The sequence below is a fragment of the Podarcis filfolensis genome (assembly GCF_964270895.1).
Source record: "Podarcis filfolensis genome assembly, chromosome: 9".
Classification (NCBI taxonomy): Eukaryota; Metazoa; Chordata; class Lepidosauria; order Squamata; family Lacertidae; genus Podarcis; species Podarcis filfolensis.
The window spans coordinates 47,051,821-47,075,248 of NC_139610.1; the positions used below are offsets into that span (position 1 = coordinate 47,051,821).

General features: G+C 39.5%; 1 protein-coding gene across 9 annotated transcripts; it reads right to left on the reverse strand.

Annotated features, from left to right (window-relative positions):
* Positions 1-4,558: 4,558 nt before the first annotated feature.
* Positions 4,559-23,361, reverse strand: ABHD18 (abhydrolase domain containing 18). 9 transcript variants are annotated; one of them, XM_083571517.1, is made up of 14 exons: positions 23,123-23,361; positions 22,041-22,090; positions 18,518-18,622; positions 18,037-18,121; positions 17,512-17,612; positions 16,897-16,975; positions 16,717-16,803; positions 15,141-15,166; positions 13,652-13,790; positions 12,567-12,656; positions 12,021-12,122; positions 7,780-8,152; positions 6,571-6,733; positions 4,559-5,362 (listed from the first exon to the last, which is right to left on the reverse strand). In XM_083571517.1, the coding sequence occupies exons 3-14, from the start codon at positions 18,607-18,609 to the stop codon at positions 5,311-5,313; spliced, it is 1,389 nt and encodes a 462-aa protein (XP_083427643.1). In that variant the 5' UTR covers positions 18,610-18,622; positions 22,041-22,090; positions 23,123-23,361; the 3' UTR covers positions 4,559-5,310. The 9 variants fall into 9 exon arrangements, with proteins under 9 accessions (XP_083427643.1, XP_083427644.1, XP_083427650.1 ...); XM_083571518.1 differs by having other exon boundaries at positions 23,046-23,361; XM_083571524.1 differs by having other exon boundaries at positions 18,518-18,545; positions 23,123-23,357.
* Positions 23,362-23,428: the final 67 nt, after the last annotated feature.

Genomic DNA, 23,428 nt, shown 5'->3' on the forward strand with positions numbered 1-23,428 from the left:
ACCCCTTCGGCGCGTTGTGACATCACAACGGCCAACAGCGCGGAGGGAGGCCGCGTGCGTCTCTTCTCCGGGCTCGCCTACCCCCCCCCCCGCGCCCTTTTCGCTCCCCTCACCTCCGCCTCGGCTAGCCCCGCCTCCGCCCCGCCTGGAACGAGGAAGCGAGAGGCGGCGGCGGAGATGGCCGCGGAGCGGAGCGCGGCCGTCCTCAACGGAGGACCTAGGAAGGGGAAGCGGCGGCGGCGGCGTTCAGGGGGACGCCACCGTTTCCCCTTCGAATTGGATGGCCCGAAGGAATGCCGCTTCTTGCGGAGCACGACAGACGCCAGAGTCAGTTGACAAGGGATCTGTGGGGCGCGAAAGCAGCTCACCTTCGGCCACACCAGCAATTCTTCAGGAGAAGCGGGGAAGGGTTATTTGGGGAGCTTTTTTTATTTTTATTAAGAGACTTTGGACGGGCTGCCTTGACACTGTAGACTTAAAAACAACTACCTGGACAAAATAATTAAGCGTTGTTGCATAGATTATAGCATACTGCCGAAGGATTTACATCCCTGCCCCGCTCCCGGCGGCTGCATGCTGTAGGAGGAAGCACTAGCCTTTTGAAGTTTCCACCAGCACATGAGCGCACTCGGAAGGCGGCTGCTCCCCGCCCTCTTTCAATTTTGGCTTAATATACAATGGGTTTGAAGATCCAATATTAAAATGTTCCAGAGCGATGCAGCGTTGGCTAAAACATCTTTCGAAATAAAACTCAGTTGTCCTGTTGGCTCCCCTGATACAGTACTTAGCTGGGATGGCTCAACAGGGGGTTGGACTAGATGACCGGGTCCCTTCCAACTATATGATTCTTGTTTACCATGACATAGTAGACAAACGACTAGATATTCTCTTGGAAAATTAATTCTGCAAATAACAAAAAGCAATTTGCACCTAAAAAGATGCTGTCATCTTCACTTGCAACATCTGTCTATAGCTTCTGTGGCTGTTTTGTGACATGCACATTTAACAAAGCACCAAAACAGTAAACAGTGGTGGTGTCATAACAACCCATGCATTCCAAATGTAGAATAATAATAGAACATATGAGAAGAACCTAAACCACAAATGAAAGTGATATTTTTCAGTGGTTATGAGGCCATCAGGAGGGCATTTTGCTCCATCTTGCATTACTGGGTAGACACATTTAGGGGCATATAATGGGAGACAGCATATGTCTCTCCCACAATGCAAATTTCTGTATTAATATTACCTACACTTTAGCTATGGAGTCAATAGCATAAATGTCCAACATCTTTTTTTTTGACCAATTGTATTGGATTAGTTTTAGTTTCTGATACCTAGGTATGCTAGATGCTTCTGTTCATTCTACTACATACCCAATGCTGCTTTGTCTACTTGTGGCTCATGTCAAGAAACGTGCTAAGAGGAAGGCATGCTTGGCAAATCCACACCGTGATCAACTCCTGCCGGGAAACCTATGTCCCCACTGTGGAAGGACATGTGGTTCCAGAATTGGCCTCCACAGTCACTTACGGACTCATTGTTAAAACTGTGTTTATGGAAGACAATTTTACTCGGCTACGAGTGATCGCCAAAGAAGACGACTGTGGCTAATACTGTCCATTGAAGGATATTACATGCCACTTTGATTATGGACAGTGTTTATCTGGATAAATCAGTTCTTAAATATAAGATCCTTCTTAAATAAGCTTTCTGAGTACAGGACATAAAGATCTAGGGCTCATTTTGGCTCAAGTTTCAGGAAATTATGTTCTTTATATAGAATGATTTCCATTGTCATATTTTCCTAAACGATACAAGATTGAACGGAGAACATCTTGACAAGGTCATTCATTACATGCATCTAGGCTGCATAGCAAAGACAAATTGGGTGATGTTTCTGGTTGAGAACACCTTTATGCCGAAGCATACTCCAAATAGTGTATATTCCCTGGAAGTAGACAATAATTAGATACAGCAAATATGAAACTTCAAATAGTATATTTTATGTATGAGCATTGTGTTTTGTTTTTGTCACTATTGAGTAATTCAGGTTCTTGGGAGAGTTGTCTTGGAAGAAGTCAACTATTTTCATATAGAACATTGCCATTTAAGATTACATAGAGCCCATGGATATGGCAATCCCAGTCGCGCAGCCTACTAAAACTTGGTTTGGCTACTCAATTCGGATACAGTACTTTCATTGGAGCCTAATGACTCAGCAACTGTCTACAAGAAGGCTCTTCACAATACAGACCAGCAGCATGAAAATGTTTTTGCAAGGTTTTATTGAAAAATATAAAATGCAGTTTAGAAACGTACACAGAATTCTGAAACTTACTTTCATTTAACTATGATTTTCCTTTTTGATTAGAACACCGTTAGTAAATTATTTTAAATGAAATGTGTTAGGCAAGAGTATTAGAGACATTTGAATATAGTAAGGCCACAAAACTTTGTTATCAAAGACTTTGTTACCCAGAATTTTGCCGGTCTTTGAAATACAGAATGCACTTTAAATGCAAGATTAATTAATTCTATAAAATACTGTTGAAAGCATATGATTATGACACACTAATTCACAACACATAAACAGTAGTCTTAGAAAGGTGATGTTTAGACAAATTTGACTATTTATTTAGCAAAATTTATATACCACTTGGATAGTTGAAAAAGACCTCAAAGTGCTTTACAAGGAACCCACCATGTCCATTAACTTCAGTGTGGCTACACTGGGTAGCAGTAGCAATGAATACCACCCCTTAATCACTAAATTGAACACTCAAGCATGTTACTGCTCCTGCTACTGCAGATTTTGCGGTATAAAATTCTAGTAGATGCATAATATTGTGGCAGATTCCATATTAACATCCAGCTATTTCAAGCCAATCCGTTTTTGCCAATTCTGGTGTTCCAGAAACCTGGAACTGAAACATTCCAAAAGGAGACATAGGGACAATTCATGTGGGCCATAAATACTTAATTTGAAATGCTGTGCCAGTTACATAACCTCCAACATTTCTCAGATGAAAATAGGGCTATCCTAAGGAAAAATGAGACATTTCGAGATCAAATCAGAAACCGGGATGGCTTCTGTAAATCCGGGGCTATCCCTGAAAAATAGGGACACTTGGAGGGTCTGCAGTTATCCATAACTTATCATCAAAGGAGTGAGTTTTAATACTTTAATTCTCCAGGAAATTACTTTGAACAAGACTTCAGCAGTATCTGGAATCCACTTAAAGCTGCTGCTTCAGCGTAAAGTGCTGTTCACTACGATTAGGAAGTTCGGTCAAGTTTTTTTTTACTTAGGCTTTCACCTTAAGTTTTGGTACTTTTAATAAACTTCCTCTTCATCAGACTTTGCTCTTCAAAAATTATTCTAGTACAGTCTTATGCAGGTGTACTAAACATATCCAAATTCAATGGGACCTATTCCTAGATAAGTGGGCTGACTTCAACTTTAATTATTCAGCACAATCCAGCTGTACTTAAGAGTTGTATCCAACTAAGTCACTACATGGGTTTAACAACTTCCACTCACACAACAGAACCCCAATCTCTGAGCTTCCCCCCCCCCCAACCCTCTAGCAGATTTGGGGTGGAGGGAAAGAGATTGTGTTGTGTGAGCAGAAGTTATAACTTCATTGGATTCAGCCACAATAATATTTTATCAAATTCAACAGCACATACTAACTTCCATATAATATGAAAGAAAATACAATGGGTAAGATGAAGAGCTTCTGTGAGCCTAGCTCAAGTCACAGGATGCAACCACTGAATAATGGGGGAATTTATTTTCACCAAGTCCTGCTCCCTGAAACACAGCAGCCCCATTGAAAGCTGTTCTGGAGTGTTGGGGGACCTTCTGGAACTGTGTGGGAGGCAGCATGGGGAATGCTGGGATTGTAAGGATTGGATCCAAATGAAGATGGTCACTTAGACCTACATTGGCTCCCAGTACGTTTCCGAGCACAATTCAAAGTGCTGGTGTTGACCTTTAAAGCCCTAAACGGCCTCGGCCCAGTATACCTGAAGGAGCGTCTCCACCCCCATCGTTCTGCCCGGATGCTGAGGTCCAGCGCCGAGGGCCTTCTGGCGGTTCCCTCATTGCGAGAAGCAAAGCTACAGGGAACCAGGCAGAGGGCCTTCTCGGTAGTGGCGCCTGCCCTGTGGAACGCCCTCCCATCGGATGTCAAAGCGATAAATAACTACCTGACATTCAGAAGACATCTTAAGGCAGCCCTGTTCAGGGAAGTTTTTAATCTGTGATATTTTAGTGTATTTTTGGTTTTCTATGGAAGCCGCCCAGAGTGGCTGGGGAAACCCAGCCAGATGGGCGGGGTACAAATAATAAATTATTATTATTATTATTATTTCATCCCATTAAAAATATTGAGAGTTAACTTAGTCTTGATTAACTTGTCCCATTGATTTCAATGGAACTAAAGAGGAATTAACTACAATATTGGGTTGGATCCAAATGAAGTTAATCCCTCTTTACTGCAACATGATGCAAAATAGTTTGTAAGAAAACCAACATTAAACATGCAACATATACAGAAGCATTCACACTTTATTTTCATTTCAGGTGTAACAATTCAGTCAATTAACATTTTATGATTCCTCAACAGAAGTAAGCACCTCCTCCCTCCATTTTAAAATAAGAGCACACCTAGCATGCTGCTTTGAATGATTAAAGGTGGACAAATAGTTTTAAAGAAGCAATTATGAGGTGCAGGAAAGTAATGTGCAAACTTTGTTCTTCCAACTGAAGTTTAAATAGAGCCAGGGAACACTGAAGATTGTGGGGGTTTGTAGCTGCCTACTCCCCAGAGTCTGCATAGGCCATCTTAATTATTTTTATTATGAATAAACTTTTCAAGTTGAGCTCATTATTGAGAGTCTAGTTGGTCTCCCTGAAATAATTTTTGAATTCCTAGTCCTAGTGACAACCTGGGGTGTGAAACTTATGCTAAAATTTACATAAACCAAATTTAAGCAGCCTGTATTGGTCTCTTTTCAAAGGATGAGTGTACTCTCGAAATAACAATAGTCTTAAAAATCAGCCTATTCTTTAGACAGACATTACCTGTATTAAGAAATTGTGCTAAAATTGTCATTGGCATGACTGGTGCAAGTTTGAAATTGGTTGATTTCATTCTGATATAACGCCAAGTTCAATTTACCGTCCAGTTGGTGACTTAACTGAACTTATGTCTGACTTGTTCTCCACATGAAGTCAACGTGAGGATCCATGTAAAAAAGAGCTCAGAACAAGTCTATATAGAGCGGCTCCAAAGGACAGAGCTATACAGCGTATTTCTGGAGAAAGCGTTCAAAGGCATCATATATAGCTTGTCTAAGAGAAAGAGAAGATTAACAACATTAATGAAGGTACACTAATAATTTACAATATTTTTTTGTCCAGATGCAGCACAGCGATCTAACAAAAGATTTTAGCACCTGCTTCTACTATACATTTTAGAAAAATGTCCATTTGTCTGTTTTCAGCATTCGGATACTTCTTGAGATATAGTTGCCAAATTTTAGGGTTCCTGAGTTGGGGTGGTGGCCTACATTGATGTTTGAATGCAGCATGCCAGTTTAAAATAAAAATGGTGGAAAAAACCACAACTTTGCCATGACTATGCCCGTTTTTTTGCATATCTTCAGCCACCACTTGAAATACTGTTGCCTAACTTGGCATGAGGGCAGTTGGTGGGGGCAGCTGTCTTCAGCAATGTTTGGATGCTAGGTGACATTTTGATTCAATTTAGCAGAGCAATATAGGACTTCGGAAATTTTTTGTCATAGATTTGGCTGCCTCTCAATAAATCATCACCAAACCCAGCATGAGGGTTCCAGATCCGGGGGGCGGGGGGAGTGCAGCAGTCTTCATTGACATTTGAACAATGGACATAATTTTAATTCAAGTTGATGGACCAAACCTGACTTGGTGTGACTTCACCTAATTTTGAGTGTCATGAGTCAAAACTCACAGATTACACTATCCATTTATAAAACACACACACAAAAGTGTTTCTAAAAATTCCTGGGCAATGCTGGGCACTTCCTGCCAATTATAAACAAAGCCACAAATCTCAGAAATCCACAATTTAGGGGTAACAAATACAACAACTGAAATATAAAACAGAACTGAGTAGGAAATAAAGCTCATTTCAGATGTAATGCTGTCATTTAGCACTAAATAAATGAGAAGAAAACCTAGGTTTATACACCACCACTTCACTGTTGTAACAACCTGGTTCCTGTTTCAGACTACATCCAAGCTAGGTGAAACTCTATAGTTATTTTAAACTATGGTTTGTTAAAACAAGCCTGGCTCAAACTGAGGAGATGGGAGACCATAAGCCCAAGACTCAATAAAGCTTGTTCACATAGCACAAAACCATGACTTACTACTAGCTTTGAAGTGGCCTAAATCTGTTGAATGCAGGCAACTTTTAGACTGCCACAACAAAATATGTATACTTAGCACTTAAGAGATGCAGTAGTAGTAGAGTATAAAAGCTTTGTTTGATTTTCATTGCTTAATCAATGCCTCACCTGAACAATCCTTGTTTGAAGAGGTATGCACTAACATGACCTCCTTCCAAGTATCTGATTTCACATCCGGGCCATATTTCTTGAAGGCTACGTACACCAGTTCTTGGAATATAAGCATCCTCCTTGGCTTGAACTACTATGATCAGTGTTGGATCAACTGGAACTGAGAACAAGGAACAAAGCTCTTTAAAGCTAAATATGCTATCTTTAGTTACAGAATGTTACAGAAAGGTTAAAATTACAAGGTAATTGCATGGGAATCCACAATTCACAATCATGTCTTCAGCAAATGGCAACTATTTAATGCAGCCTTAGTTCTTTTTTTACTGCTGAAGCAACACTGTCAGTAGCTTATGTTAGATTACACAAGAATGGGAAAGAACAGCAAAGGAAAATTAGTCCATATACAATAGGTTGTGACTATGAAACAAGCTTTCTTGATCCTGCTGAAGAACCACCTTATAGCCTAATAACCTGCTCTAGTATGTTAGCATCATCTTGTGATCTGCAGTGGTCTCATGTTGACCTTGTGGCCTCCTTCCCTGTGTCTTTTTGGTTCATAGACACATGGGGTAGTGGGGTATTGTCTATGGCCATGCCCTATCATTTCAACATGTTGCATGGTCTATGGCACAGTATTGCATTTTGCTTTTCTGCTGGGCTTTGTTGAGAATAATTGGCCCTGGTGCTCAATTTTTTCATTTCAATATTTTTTGGTCCTCGCCTTGCAGAACAAGGAGCCCTAGTCCCACTTATATTTATGTCACTAGCCACTACTATACCTTCTCTGCTCACACAAAGCTTTGCATGTTGATAGGTATTGATCTAGCTGCTGTTCCACCAGGTCACCATAATTTACAATGAGGCAGCGGCTGTGTTCAACCCTATCTGCTTTTTGCCTTGCGCAGAGCAGAGAATTATGCTGTTAGTGATCATGTGAGGCTTCAAATAACTCCACAGACTATGCAACTTACGATATAAGCTACATTTCTAGTCCTATAAGACAAACTAGACACCACTGGATATAAAGAAGAAAGGGGTGGGGGAATCAGGTTTAAATGCTTTATGTGCTCAGAGATTACTTAGAAATGCAGAAATGAAAATTTGGAGAAAGAAAACATAAAAAACAGAAGTGTTACTTAACAGGGTAGAAATAGGCAGAGGGCAGCAAAAAGAAGAGTTTCAAAACTGTATTAAAATAACATGTACCTGAAAAATTAGCTACATGAGTACATTCGTCCATCACCCCTTTCATGAATCTTAAAGATTCTCTTTGTAAACTGTCCCTTTTTCCACTTATCAGATGCTTCTGATTACTGGTAAAATCCTTATTGCTACTGCTGCTGGTTGAAAACATCTGGTTTATGCACTGCATTTTTGACGCCTCTTCAACTAACAGTCCTTCCGCTGAGGCACTTAGAGGAGTTCTGCTACTGCTAATGCAGTGACCAGCTTCCGAAGATAGAGCTTTGCTTTTGGTATCCAGGTTCAGCATACCGGAATGCAGATCCAGATTGCTTAAACTGTCCACACTGCCAGGAGAATTTTTAACAAAGTCTTGTCCCATCTTGAATGAATCTGTCTAAACAAAAATATCTATTCAATTAAGACACTTTGAATATTAGGTAGATATCCTGTAAGGTATCAGTTACTCTGGTAACCCTAAAACATTTGCTGGGGGGGGGTAGTATGTGGCAACTTCTATAATTTGCTCTCTTGAATGAGCTAGATGTTCCATTACTCTAATCCAGGGGTATCTAATGTACTGGGTTCTGGATGCTGGTGGGACTTTACTTAGAAAGCTAGTAAGTCAGGCATGATGGAAGCTGAAGTCCAGCAACATCTGGAGGGCACGGTTGGTGACCGCTGCTCTAAAAGAATATGGCAGTGTTTATATTTTAACTCAAGACACTTCCCAAATATATGGTGACTACAACACCAAATATCTCTTATATTATATAAGATACAATTGACAGTGTTGAATCTTGAGAACAATTTAATTTCTAATGTGAGTCACTTAAACTATGTAAACATAGAAAAGACTAAAGTGACATATCCCAACCTTTGGCTTGTATGAAACTGCCTTATGAATGCACCCCTATGTTAACAACTTTTAATTTAATTGTATCTGGGGTGGGTGGGGTGGAATTTATTTTCAGAAATTTGAAATCTCTGCAAATGCAAGCACATCCACAAGCATCCTTAGAGAGAAAGGCAGAAATCTCAACATAGTGTCCTCTCCCCTATCATAAATGATTAAATCATCCTCATTCTATACTAGGCTTTCTCAAAGTATCTATTTCACAAAAGTTATATAACACTTGATTGTTTAAAAAAAAAAAAAGCCCAAGCGGTTTACAACAATATAGGCTGTTGTGTGTATTCTGTTACCTAATGTTGAGTACTTGCAATGCATACAGTACCAACTCCACCAGAAAGAGTAAAGGAATATGCAAGATACGCAGTTCACAGTTCTGCTTAACATAAAATAAATGTTCCTAGAGAACAAGATGCTTTCCCACTGATTTATAATTTTCTTACTAGGAGGAGGACATTTTAGTCCCGATATTTTAGAAGTTCATTACAAATAACTAGCATTGGAAACACCAAAAAACCCAAGTTTTCTATTCTCCATCATCTTCAGAAATTCCAGGCAATAGTTTTACCAGCAGTCACTTGATGTGGCAACAGCTCGGTATCTTCCATTAGTGGCCTCCTAGCACATCTAGTCATTGCTTTTTTGTTTCCTATGCAAAATATGAAACAGCTGGGAAAGACTGCGCAGGTGAGTAGGAGAATAAAGAACCCTTCTTCTGCCACTGCCACATTTCTCCAAGTCCTCCTATAATTATTTCCTAACTAAAAGGGATAGAGCCAGGAGTGCAAGGAGCATTGTCGAAGGGAGACTCCCCACTGGGGTTGAAATCATATATTGAACAGATATAGGCTGAAAGCAAAGAGGAAGGTTACCATAACTTCCGTCATAGAGCTTCAATATGCTGATGACGACGTAGTGTGTGCAAACTCAGAGGATGACCTCCAAACCACCCTAAATATCTTTGAAGCTTATGAAAAGCTTGGCCTATCGCTCAACATCCAAAAAACCCAAGTGGTGCACCAACAAGCACGGTGTAATGTTGGAAAATGTCGACTATTTTTCCTACCTGGGCAGTTATCTTTCCACAAGGGCAGACATTTATGCCGAAATCCAGCATCACCTGAGCTCTGTGAGTGCAGTTTTCTCTCAACTGAAGTGCAGAGTGTTTGAGGACCAGGACATTTGCAGGGAAACCAAAATGCTTGTTTACAGAGCTATTGTACTACTAATCTTACTGTACGCTTATGAAACATGCACCACTTATAAACACTATCTCCAAATCCTCAAAAGAGTCTCTGAAAATTTTTACATATCACTTGGGAAGTGAACTAATGTCAGTGTACTGTAAGAAGCAAAGATCGCCAGTGTTGAAGCAATGATTCTTCAACATCAACTTCGTTGGACTGATCATTTGTGCGGATGCCTGATTATAGTCTTCCAAAGCAACTACTCTATTCCGAACTTAAAAATGAAAAGCGTAATGTTGGTGGTTCACAAAAGAGGTTTAAAGACTCTTTCAAGGCAAACCTAACAAAATGCAGTATAAACACTGAGAATTGGGAAACACTGGCCTGCAAGCGCTCCAATTGGAGAACAGCCTTTACCAAAGGTGTCATGGACTTTGAAGATACTCAGACTGAGGATGAAAGGAAGAAACAAGCGAAGAGGAAGGCACGTTTGTCAAACCCTCACAATGATCAACTCCCATCCAGAAACCCATGTACCCACTGTAAAAGGACGTGTGGATCCAAAATTGGCCTCCTAGAGTCACCTAGGGACACACCATTAATACTGTGTTCATGGAGGACAATCTTACTCGGCTACGAGTTATCACCAAAGAAGAAGAAGCAGCCCACCTCCACATTCTGCAACAGCGGTCTTAAAAACCCCCCAACATCTGGCCACTGTCAGGAGAACTAAACGGCCTCGGTCCTGTACAGTGGTACCTTGGTTTACAACCATAATCCATTCCGGAGGTCTGGTTGTAAACCAAAACAGGTTGTAACCCAAGGCACGCTTTCGCCAATGTGGCCTCCCCCCCAAAATTGGTTGTAATCCAAAAAAAGGGACACACACTTCCAGGTTTGACGTGGTTGTAATCCAAAACAGTTGCAGTCCAAAGCAGTTGCAAACCAAGGTACTACTGTATACCTGAAGGAGCGTCTCCACCCCCATTGTTCAGCCCGGACACTGAGGTCCAGCACCGAGGGCCTTCTGGCGGTTCCCTCACTGTGAGAAGTGAGGTTACAGGGAACCAGGAAGGGCCTTCTCGTTAGTGGAGCCTGCCCTGTGGAACGCCCTCCCAGCAGATGTCAAGGCAATAAGCAACTATCTTACTTTTAAAAGACATCTGAAGGTGGCCCTGTTTAGGGAAGTTTTTAATGTTTGATGCTTTACTGTGTTTTTAATATTCAGTTGGAAGCCGCCCAGAGTGGCTAGGGAAACCCAGCCAGATGAGTGGGGTATAAATAATAAAGGTAAAGGTACCCTGACCATTAGTTCCAGTCATGGATGGCTCTGGGGTTGTGCACTCATCTCGATCTATAGGCCGAGAGAGCCGACGTTTGTCCGCAGACAGTGGTACCTATTTATCTACTTGCACTTTGATGTGCTTTCGAACTGCTAGGTGGGCAGGAGCCGGGACTGAACAACGGGAGCTCACCCTGTCGTGGGGATTCGAACCACCAACCTTTCGATAGGCAAGCCCTAGGCTCAGTGGTTTAGACCACAGCGCCACAAGTGTCCCTAAATAATAAAATATTATTATTATTATTATTGAAGAGAAATGCGACAGGTGGCCCATTACATTTTCCTACTGAAAAGACAGCATCTGATATTCGATCTACGGATCCTTACGTTAATGTTTTTGATAACCTGATAACAAGAAATAATCCCTAGTTATAATTTCTAAGCATCTATGAACAGCTATGCTGTTTACTAAATTTTTGGTGAACATGTAACAAACATGGGAGCCATTTAGCAACCAACATACAAAATGTAAGAGGAAATGCAGTATTTTTTTAACAAAAGCAATCCAAAAATTAAATTTTCTGGTTAAATGCTCTGGTTGGTTCTAGTCATACGATGAAAATGCTCCTTCCTAATTACATACTGTAGTTTCACAAGCTCTCTCACAATCCACCATTCACCAGTGTAAAAATAATAAAGAGTAGAAGGGTAATGCATTTTTTTTAAAAAAAATGTCAATGCATCTTTTTACAAGAATATATGTATAACAAATCCTATAGTTTCATATCTAATGTTTTTGCTGAAATGCTTGAGCACTGTGACATGTTTTCAATGGTCAAACTGTGCAGCTAATATTTAGTATGGAAAATAAAATTATACCTACTCCACAATATTCAAGCATTTGAATGATCTCTTCTTCATAAACACTCTCTGAATAATACTGTTTCTCAAGCTGTCTCCAGTTCACTGCCTTGCTCAGTACACCCTGAAATTAAAGACATTATAAAGCAGTGACAAGGCATTATGAACTCTTATTCTAAAGACACCAACTATATACAAATAATTGTAATTTATATCAGTTTAGCAAAGTTTCCCCATGAGCTGTGAAAACATCTCTGGGCACATCTACAAACAAGGGCAAGGATCAAAGAACCATGGAAGCTTTAGGTTTGCATGTTTCACTCGGCTGCCTTTCATGCCTCATAAAGCATTTTAAAAATGGAGTGTTTGCGGAGGTACTGAGAGATGGAATAACTATTTTTGAAAAGTTCCTCCTCAATTCAAAATTTGGTAACTCTACCCTAACCCCAAGAACACAAAGTATTTCTACTATGAAATATCCCAACAATAAATCAAACCTGATTAATATTAGGGCTTTGAAGCCTTTTGGTTTCCCACTTGTTGGCATTGTACACTACAAATAGATTACCGTAGTAAAAACACCAGAGGCTGTAGACCAGGAGAGACAAGGAACTAGTGGCAACGGTTTAGGCCAGTTTGACACTGCTAATGATGCCATCTGTCAAATAGAAGACAATACAATATTTTTTTCAGGTTACATACTGCTTGTCACCGAAGACAAATAGTGCCTGTGATTTGTATTGTATTAGTCACCTCAGTATTTTTCTTCCAAAATCCTTTAACGTAAATCTTTATCTGTTTTCTTTACACACACAATGCATTTACTGCAAATTGAAATAAATTATACAGCACAGTTGGTTTCATAATTCCTTAGGGAGCAACAGACTTACTTTGTTTTCATAAGCACAAGTAAAATGAAATTACTACCTGAGAGAAATAGCTTTCACCCCCTCAACATATTTTAGAATACAAAAAAACCCTTCCCAGTTCTTTCCCCTTCCAGATTTTATTCACAACAAACTTAAATGGCATTTATATAAAAATATCATCTAAACTTCAGATTTTGAAAAGCATTTCATAATTTTAATCATTATGTATGCATTCAATAAAAATCCTTCTTCCAAGGAATCCTCCTTGCCTCTTTAATACAAATCCTGAGGTCCTTTTTCCAAGGATCTCTGAGTAACATAAGTAAGGTTCTCATTTAATCTTCACAACAGACTTGCTGAGATAGACTTGTCTAAGGTAAGTGATAGGCCAACAATACTTCATATGTTTCATGGGTTTGTACCTGGGATATGTACCTGGACATAAACTTGAAATTTAATAAGAATTTGATCAAACTATATACAGTATTCATTCTAATGGAATATGAAAATGTAAGGCCATTTCCATATCTGTGCATCCCATTTTTCATGTCTATGTCATGTGATTTAGATAACTCACTTTGTTGTTTAGTCGTTTAGTCGTGTCCGACTCTTCGTGACCCCATGGACCAGAGCACGCCAGGCACTCCTATCTTCCACTACCTCCCGCAATTTGGTCAGAATAACTCACTTATATTGTAACTTATTTTACAAAACTTAAAACCAGCTAATGATAGACATATATAAGCTTCAACTTATTTACTATTTTTCAAATAAAGGTTCTTACATGTCCTCCCATGGATATTCCTGTCATCCCAAGGGGTCCATAGCCTTCTCTTTCTAACCAGTGCAGAAGAACAGCTGATTCTAGCACAAGAGCTCCTCCCATGACAAACAGGTCAGAGACATTTTTCAGACATGATCTTCTTTTCTCCCGAGAAAAGAAAGGCAAACTTTGCATATATATATTAACAAATGTACCTATAATCATATCTTCTACAATTCAGATCACTGTCCTCATGAAAACTCTCTCTCGTTTAATTTGAGGCAGGGTTATGACTATATTTAAACCTAGTAGCTGCTGCCTGGACGAACTGGACCCAACTATATAGCTATTAACTACAGTTAACAGGAACACAATCCACACAAAACTGCCAGCAATGGATTTTGGCCAATAAAGTAAAATATTTTCTTTATAAAGTTGCTTTATGACAAAAAGGCCTCAAAATATTGATACTGCCAGATGAAGAAAAGCTGTGGACTTTGTGCAACTTATCCATCAATCTACAATTACTATTAAGGCCAGAATTTCAAATGTGCTACAATATTAAACAAATTTGTTTTGCATAGATACCTGCATTGAAGTTACAGGATATATTTTCCAAGTGGCACCTTGGGTTAAGTACTTAATTTGTTCCAGAGGTCCGTTCTTAACCTGAAACTGTTCTTAACCTGAAGCACCACTTTAGCTAATGGGGCCTCCTGCTGCCGCTGCGCCGCCAGAGCACGATTTCTGTTCTCATCCTGAAGCAAAGTTTTTAACCCGAGGTACCATTTTTGGGTTAGCAGAGTCTGTAACCTGAAGCGTATGTAACCCGAAGTACCACTGTACAGCAGTTTTGTCTGCTATGCAGTATTACAAGTATACTGCAACAATTTAACTTTACGATGGATAGCTCTGGTGCCTGGTTAGAATCCATCATGCTATGCTTGTTCAGAGCACTTTGCTAATTTGGGGAAACAGAAGGGAAGAATGCAGAGATGAGGAATGTATTATCTTCCCCTTCTCAGTTGGGGAAAGCTGCCACTATTCACTCAAAATGGTTGGCAAAAGAAACAAGTGAAATGCTACAGCCACATAAAGCCTTCACTGTGAAATTTATTTACAGCGATTGGCAGTCTATGAAATGACCTAGTTTTCATACATCTGAACATCTTGCAACACCAAGTTGCTGCATACTTGGAACAAGGTTTTTCTAGAAATAGCTTATATAAAGGATTTGAAGACATTCAACATTAACACAGTTACCAAAACCGTCCCACATTCAAGGTATGCAGAAGGTAGCAACTTTAAAAGGTTATGTAGCCCCTAAAGTGGCAGAATGCAATATTCCTATTTGTATTATTGACCACTGTGGCTTAAAATGAGTTTCTCGCAAAAAGGAATAAAGTCAAATAAACACGATACATCAGAAATAAGATATAACTTTTAAATTTTAAGCAGTATATCTATTTCCTAAATGTATCACAGAATACAGTACATTGCTAATACTTACAACTGATCCTTGGGTTTTCTGCATCCATGTACAGATAAGAGTCAAAGAAATTAATATGGAAATGTATATACCTTTTGAGTCTCAACATTTTCATTACAATTAATATTTAAAGGTTTTATTAAAAAATAAATGTGCACACTAAAATCAAAGTTATTTTAACTGTGTGGGTTTAGGCTTGCAATTTAACAATTAAACAGGAGGTAATGTGAGGGACATGGGTGGTGCTGTGGGTTAAACCATAGAGCCTAGAACTTGCCGATCAGAAGGTCGGTGGTTTGAATCCCCGCGACGGGGTGAGCTCCCGTTGCTTGGTCCCTGCTCCTGCCAACCTAGCAGTTTGAAAGCACGTCATAGTGCAAGTAGATGAATAGGTGGGAAGGTAAACGGCGTTTCCGTGTGCTGCTCTGGTTCGCCAGAAGTGGCTTAGTCATGCTGGCCACATGACCCGGAAGCTGTATGCCGGCTCCGTCAGCCAATAAAGCGAGATGAGCGCTGCAACCCCAGAGTTGGCCACGACTGGATCTAATGGTCAAGGGTCCCTTTACCTTTACCTTTAATGTGAGCTCATGCATTATGTTAGACATAGGAGATTTGAGTTCACACATGCGTAACATTTCAATCATTGAATGACTTATCTAGGCAAGTCATTATATATAACTAAACAGCAATATGAAAAACTTGTCTTACTGCTTTATTAGGAATTTCAGTAACATTGCTTAGAATAATGGCCATGATCCAGACACGTTCCACACAAACATTCTGAATGTTTAATTGCTGCCAACTATTAAGAAAATTATAATATGTGAATTAAATTTTTGCCCTCTTGGGCTACATCATGGGATAAATATAATATCTCTATAAGAAAGCAATTCAGAATTTGTTAACAGCTGCCCAATTGGTGACAGATTTCCATTTTTGTGTTATCAAAACGCCAACAGAAGAGGATTGGATTTTAAAAAACCCTCAGATTTATTGATAGATAAATTAATGCAGCGGCCTCAAACAGGGAGACAGAAAACTAATATTTTATGAAAGACTGCTGATTGGTAATTTGGAAACTGAATCTCTTAACTGTGACAAGCCAAATGAAAACATGGCAATCAAGTGGGGCAATGCATTCTTTTCCTATTATTTTTCTCTCTAAATGGTCCTCATGCCCTCCCTAAGCTGCATTTAAAGTGTGTCTAATTTTAGATAATGATGCCCTGGAGTCTATTTGCATATAGTTTAACTTTATATATGATTACATACACACAACATTAATTTAAGTTATTTATGCTTTTGGAGATTTAAGAGTTGCAAAATATCCACAGAATATATGATTTCTTTTCAAGCAGAACTACACATACTTAAGTATAATCATTAGGTCACTTACAGGTCATTTACTATAATGTTGTCAATTTCCAAGCTACCAATCTATACAGGAAACATATAAATGGTTCACATGTCATATGCTTTTACATATTTGACATATCCATTCACCATATTAGTGTTGGAACTAAACACATTACTAGGCAACAGCATCTTTCCTCTCTAGATTGTGCTTCACAGATACATTTTGCTTAATATAAAGGATATAATAAGGGTTTTCTAACAACAGTGAAGCCATGCAGGCCTCTTTGATCATTGGACGGGCCATTAATGTGCGTCGTCTCCAAAAGTACTAAAGAGACAAAAGTTTAATAAGATTAAATTAAATAGAACAAGTGTAACAGGTTTTAAAAAAAGCATTAATGAAGTAATGTTGTATGCTTACATGGTCGCCAGTGCCTGCCAAATGAATGCACACTGGTCTGTATTTGCTGTTCCATAGCTTGGGTACTAAAAACTGAAACCTATCAAATAGAAAGCAATCATTTGAAAACTATGCCTACATGAAATAAAGTTAACAGACTAGCAACTAATATCACACAAAAATGTTTTATATCAAGGACTAGTAATGCATTTCCCCCCTCTTAAGTAATAAGCATCATTGCAGAAAATGTTTCCAGCTCCCGTGATAATTAAAACTGCTGCTAGCCATCATATATGGCATTTCTCCAATCAAATGCAAATCCAGAATAACTGGCACATGTGTATGGGGGGGAAAACGCTGTACGGGATCTAAAATGTCCCTTAAGGCATGCAGAAGTTTAGTTAGGACCTTTTTAATCGTAGTATTATACTTACTGGGACAAAAATTTGAAGAGGAGCTCTTAGCACATAAGGTAAGGAGCTGTTCCCAGTGGCACTCAGTGCAGACAAAGCCCTAGCCAACATGCAAACCTATCCTTATTCAAAATTAACACACGTATGCGTCACCTTTTCATCAGCATTTTGTCTCATCTCACTCTCTGTAATTTCATAACTTACATTAGGTGCCTGTCCTTACCTTGCTGTGATGGATTCTGGTGGCATGATATCTGGTACATAATGAGCCAAGGGGGAAATGAACTGTCCATCAAGGATCTTACAGTCTGATTGTTCTTCAACCTACAGTAACAACATTGCATTCTTACCGAAGCTGTCAAACATTAACAAGTACATTTGGTGGGACAGAGGAAGCTGCCTTATACAATGTCAGACCACTGGTCTATCTAGCTCGGTATCATCTACACTGACTAACAGCAACTCTCCAGGCAGGGAATATATCTGCACCCTACCTGAAGGTGCTGGAGATTGAAACAAGGATTTTCTGCACACAAGGCAGATGGTCTACCTCTGAGCTACAGCCCTTCCTCTAATATCTAGTGAATTCTAGCAACATGCAGATTACCAAGCATAGGTTCCTTTCTATAGATATACTTCAACTCAACAAATGATACCTCCCCTTTGAACAAATGTTTATCCTTTTTCATAATCAGGATTGCAAATCTGCAGAGACTCTTAAACTTAAAAAATAAATGCAACTTAATACCTTGTTGATGTGCACTGGATAGTCTCTTGAAACCAGATTTTGACATTTTTCTCTGTTTCCAATAATCTTTCTGAATGCAAATATTCTGTTAATGACAAAAAATAGTGTTAAGTTTCAGCTATTACTACATAAAAGACACAAAAATGTGTTTTATAATTTTGTCTCTGTTTGGCCTGAATGATCTTTAATTCCACCCCTACCTAGGATGCTATAATATCCAATGTTAACATTAATAACTCCTGCACAAGTATTGTTTATTTTTAATGTGACACCAGTATTTAAATTTAAACATGTATTAACACAAGTATTACCCTTCAATTTGAGACATATGCTTTTCTAACTTTTCCTTCATACAGTATAAGAAAACGGTTTTAAGCTTTCAGTGTGCACTCAGAATATAAGCTTTGGGGGTACTATTTTTTGAAATTTAAAAACAGCATGTACACCAATCTGGAATATAAGCATGAGTGAGCATAACTACCTTTTCAAGTCTTCTGGTCTTCCCCATCCTTGAATAAAAAGCTTAGTGAGAAGAAGGCGCCTGTATAAGACATCTAGTTTACTCACACCCATTAGCAAAACACATCTAGAAAAAGAGCAGAGAGAGCTGTTTAACATACTGGTGAAAAGTACTGTTGTTTTTTACCTTGTAACTGTAAAAGTACAACTCTTATTTCCAATGAAAGCAAACGCTAGTTATAAACACACAGAAATTGTGCAATATAACTTTCAAAAACATGCTTGAAACTGGCACATTAATCTTCGTTAAAAAGAAACCCTGTACTTGCTTTAAGAAAATGACTAAGGAAGTAGAATTTATTAGCACTTGATTTGATGCACCTTTAATAAGCTGCCTGTCAACAATTTGTTGCAATTCTGCTACAACAGCAAATATCAGTGAAGGGAGAAAGATATTCTATTAATCCAGGTTGTTATCTTTTACAAATGGGAAAAGCTATGTAGGCAAAATACTTATATTGATAGTATAACCAAATTCAGGCATATGCCTAAAGCTGGAGCAAGTGGAGGCATGTCCACATCCATTGCTGATCAAAGGAAGAGAGACAGAGCAATAGGAAGTACTATACATTTCTTCCCTCCCAGGAGAAGAGGGGAAGTGACAACACACAGAGGCCTCTCTACCAATTACATTTTCTATGGTCTGTGGTGTCAGCCCCTCTTATGTTAACTAGCAAAAATATGCAGTGGTTAGGTTTGGCTGATAATCTCCCACTCAGGAATAGGAACCAATCTGAACAGAAGAATGAAAACTTTTTTAAAATGTAAAACACACTGAAACAGCCTATTACCTGCACAGCTGTTCACACTGCACAGATATTGAAAAGAAACCTTCTGCATGTTAAATTATTTTGTATTGCAAATGGGTAAATTATAAGGGTGCCTAGACCAATGCAGAGGACACAGCTGTTTAAACAGAGCAATACTTGCTGTGGCATAAGCAACATACCACAGAGTACAGAGCCACCTAATTTTAGGAACTGAATCCTAGTGGATAAAGATGTTGGAAAAATCCCAAGAGTACAAACTGTTGTAGTTGGAAAAGAATGTGCACCTTGTAACAATGAAAAGAGCTGTAAGGAGTTTACAAAGAGAGCTCAATCTGCATGCATTAGTTTGAGTGAAGGGAAAGGTGATTGGTTCCCCCCCCCCTTTTTTGGGGGGTAAATCTTTCAATTTTGTAAATGTTGCAATAACTGAATGAACTTTCCCACTGTTTTCAACTTCATTTTAAAACATGCACACTCTTTTCAATCTCTTAAATTCATACATAATATGATGGTTGCAAGAATATATTTTTATTGGTAGGCATTCCAAAATTGGTAGGTTGCTTCTGCATCACCAAAATGAGATCTTTTAGAATGCTTTTCAAAGTAAACTCTAAGGTAATAGAAGATGTGACTTTTGTAAGATAGCTCTAGGTCAAAGTATTAAATTTTGCAATGTACATCTAAAGAAACAGAAGCTATGTCCGAACACTGAGAGACTTTTCCTTCCTGAAAATCATTTCAGTATCATTGCTGTGGTCATCTACCGCTTATCAAGTAAAGCAAACAAAAGCAACCTGCCTTATCCTTTGACATAATGTAATTGCTTAGTTAATATTTCACCACTGCCATTTCGTCTTTTCATTTACCACTGAGCTTTTTGACTGGAAACAAATCAATAGAATCATATTTCTATCTCACTCTTCAAGAACAATGTCAGGAATTTGATAGCTAAGGTTCTTTGTTGCTATTTTTTCCAACAATTACAACACAGGATGAAAAATTAACAAGGAGCTGAAGTGCTTTAAGTCTAGAATGTACGTAAGATCTTTCAAACATAGAACATTCTGCTCAAAATATACTTTGATTACTGCAAAAGCTAGTTGTTTTTCATTCACACAAGGACACGCTCCAAACAGCAAAACCGAAGGAAACACAAGATGGTTAGCCTAGCAAATGACCCCCTCCCAACTTTTGGTAATGTCAGATTAACCTTGATATTTGGTATAAGGTAGCATTTTTCCAGAGCGTAAAAACATGATTGCAGTCATGCTTCATTTCTAAAGTAAAGTTTCACAATGATAGCATACAAGGTTAGTATGTTGAGAAGATAATATGTTGCCAAACTTAATCTACCAGCTTTTACTAATCCCAAAGTGTGTGAAATATTTGTAGCAACAACCTTGGCCTCAAAAACACTGTCCTCAAATAAACACATTGAAATTCGGAATCAAAATGAGAACAGGAAAGAACAGAAATAATAAAACTATAATTAGTGGGCCATGAATAACACAGCAGTATTATAACATCAGGAATGTGATTTACAGTGCAATCCTATTCATGTCCATTAATAAATAAGTCGTTTAATATAATGTGGCTTACTCCCAGCTTACTGTGCATAGGACTGTCTTAGTCGTGGTTTGGACGCATTATCTTTGCAATATACAAAAAGAAAAAGTTGGGGAAAGGAAGGAGGAGCTATAATGCCACAGATGATTAAGGAGAGCCAGAGGCCTGCTAAGATGGATATAAAGGAAAAGAAGAATGAGATTATGAAAATCTGGTTTGAATGGAAGAATGAGGAATGGAGAGATCTCCTCATGTGGAGATCTGAAGACTTATGGATTACAAACTTGACTAAAGTGGAAGCTGGAGTTTCTGGGACATTTGGACTTAAAAGAAGTAAGAAACAAGATTTGGACTACACTTTTAAATATGGAGGTCTGGCTGGAAGAAACATGGACCTTATTGGGACAGAGCTTCTCCGAGATTTGGTGTTTAATATAAAGGACTATCAAAAAAACCGGCAGAGAGGAATTGAGAGAGAATTAAGAGCCTCGGACGTGAGGTCACCAGGCTGACAGCAGATAGACTGATGGACATTTGTTGGAGCTCAAAACCGGGAAAGGCGGGGAGTGGGGCTTTGGGAATCCAAAGGGTGTACAATTATACTTTTTTTTTTTGTATTTTGTTTTGTTACTTATATCAAAATGGGGAACTCGTGAAAGGGAATTGGGGTCGATCTTAGAAAAAGATATTAAGAATAAGTACTGACGCATAAAGACTGAGGTTTATGTTAAAATTGGTTAACTAAAATGAATTAAATATAATAAGGTAAAATTTGGGGATAAGAACTTGCTGAACTAAAAATTGAATTGGAATACAAGAAGGGGAGGTGTGGGGAAGTCAGGGAAATATGTTATTGAAAGTAAGGAATGCAAATTATATGTGTGTTTTTTTCTGTTTTTTCTTTATTTTTTGAAAATTTCAATAAATATCTTTTAAAAAAAAGAAAAAAAGAAAAAGTTGACACCATTTCCCCCCTACAATAAATCACTGGCAATCTACACTGCAAAATGTACGACAACCCTGAAAACAACAAGATCAGCCATGTAATTTATGAATAAAAAGGAAACAAATGTTTTCATACCACACTTTTGTACAACACCCACACACTAAAAACATACATTAAGGTTCTCAACCAGAAGTTGTTCATACCTGTCAACCTTGTCAGTCCAGAATTCTCTTACCCGCAACTCTCTTCATATCTGCTGGTTCAAAGTATGAATGAGTCAAATTCTGTATGTAATTCAAAATATTAAGAGTATATATGCTACTAGGAAAGGCTTCAGATTTCCCCTCAGCACCTTTTTATAAAACAAATCTGGAGGACAGCTTCTATTTGACACTGTAAACCCTATACAGAGATACTTACCCACTACCAAGAGGCCAGAGTTATGAGCTACTTCACTCACAATGTGTGCTGCTACAATACCCTCAACTACTCTGGCTCTCACACTAGTTTTTAAAAAGAGGGTAATATAGTATCACCCAAAGGAGGCAGATCATTTTTTTTATTTGCCAGAATCAGCATGTTTCAGACCTTCAGAATTTTGTTCTGGCCTCCTAACCTTGGTGTTTTAATAAGCAATAGCCACTGGATCCGCAGAGAGAGCAATGCTTTAGAAAACAGACACACATATAAGGCAAAGCAAATCCACACACTTCAACGAAGTTCCTTTCTCGTTGGCCTTCCTCTCACAAGCAAACAAAAGCTTCCCACATATGAATAAGGGCGCCGGGGGGGGGGGGGGTCGTGTTTGATTCAACTGCGAGCTTGTCCCTGAAACGCGCCTTCAACCTCACCCGCCAACAAATAAAATTACAACGGGGTTGGTTAGGCAGGGTGGACCGTCCGAACCTACGTGCTGGGAAGCGAAATCACGGCATTCAATGGAGCTGGTTCCCGTGTGGAAGATGCATTGGATTGCCGACTAACCCAGAAACAAAACTTTGCCCCCCCCCAAAAAAAGGAGGGTTGAAAGGGGGGGGGTCCTTGGATAACATTTACCCTTCCTCCCGAGAAATGAAGGCATGGAGGACAACGTGTGCAGCCCCAACTTGTGCCACAAGACCCCGCGCAGGTGCAGGAGGTCTTCTGGCGCTTCCCAGCAAGCTTGGGCAAGGACGCCCAGGAGCCCACAGGCTTTTCCGACGACCTACCCATGTCCCGCCACCCAGGGAGACGCGTCAGGCTGCACGTCCTGCCCGCGCGGAGGCAAAAAATGAATTCTCCCCACCCGCCACACTGAAGAAGCGGCAGAAGGGAGAGGCGAGCGGGATGTTTCCTTCCTCTTCGTCCTCGTCCTCCAGCCTCTCCCCCTTTCCCAGCCTCTCCTCTCATCCGCCAGCCTTCGGAACTCGGTTTCACCGTCCCGCCACAGTGAATGAGGGAGGGAGGCGGGGCAACGGAGGAGAACTCCGAAGGTCGCCGCTGTCACTCACTCCCTCTTCCCGCTCTCTCGTCTCCGCGCGAGAAGCGGCAAGAGGTAGGGGTGGGGTAAGCCGCCTTTACACCAATCAGCGCATCGCCTCTCACGTGACCA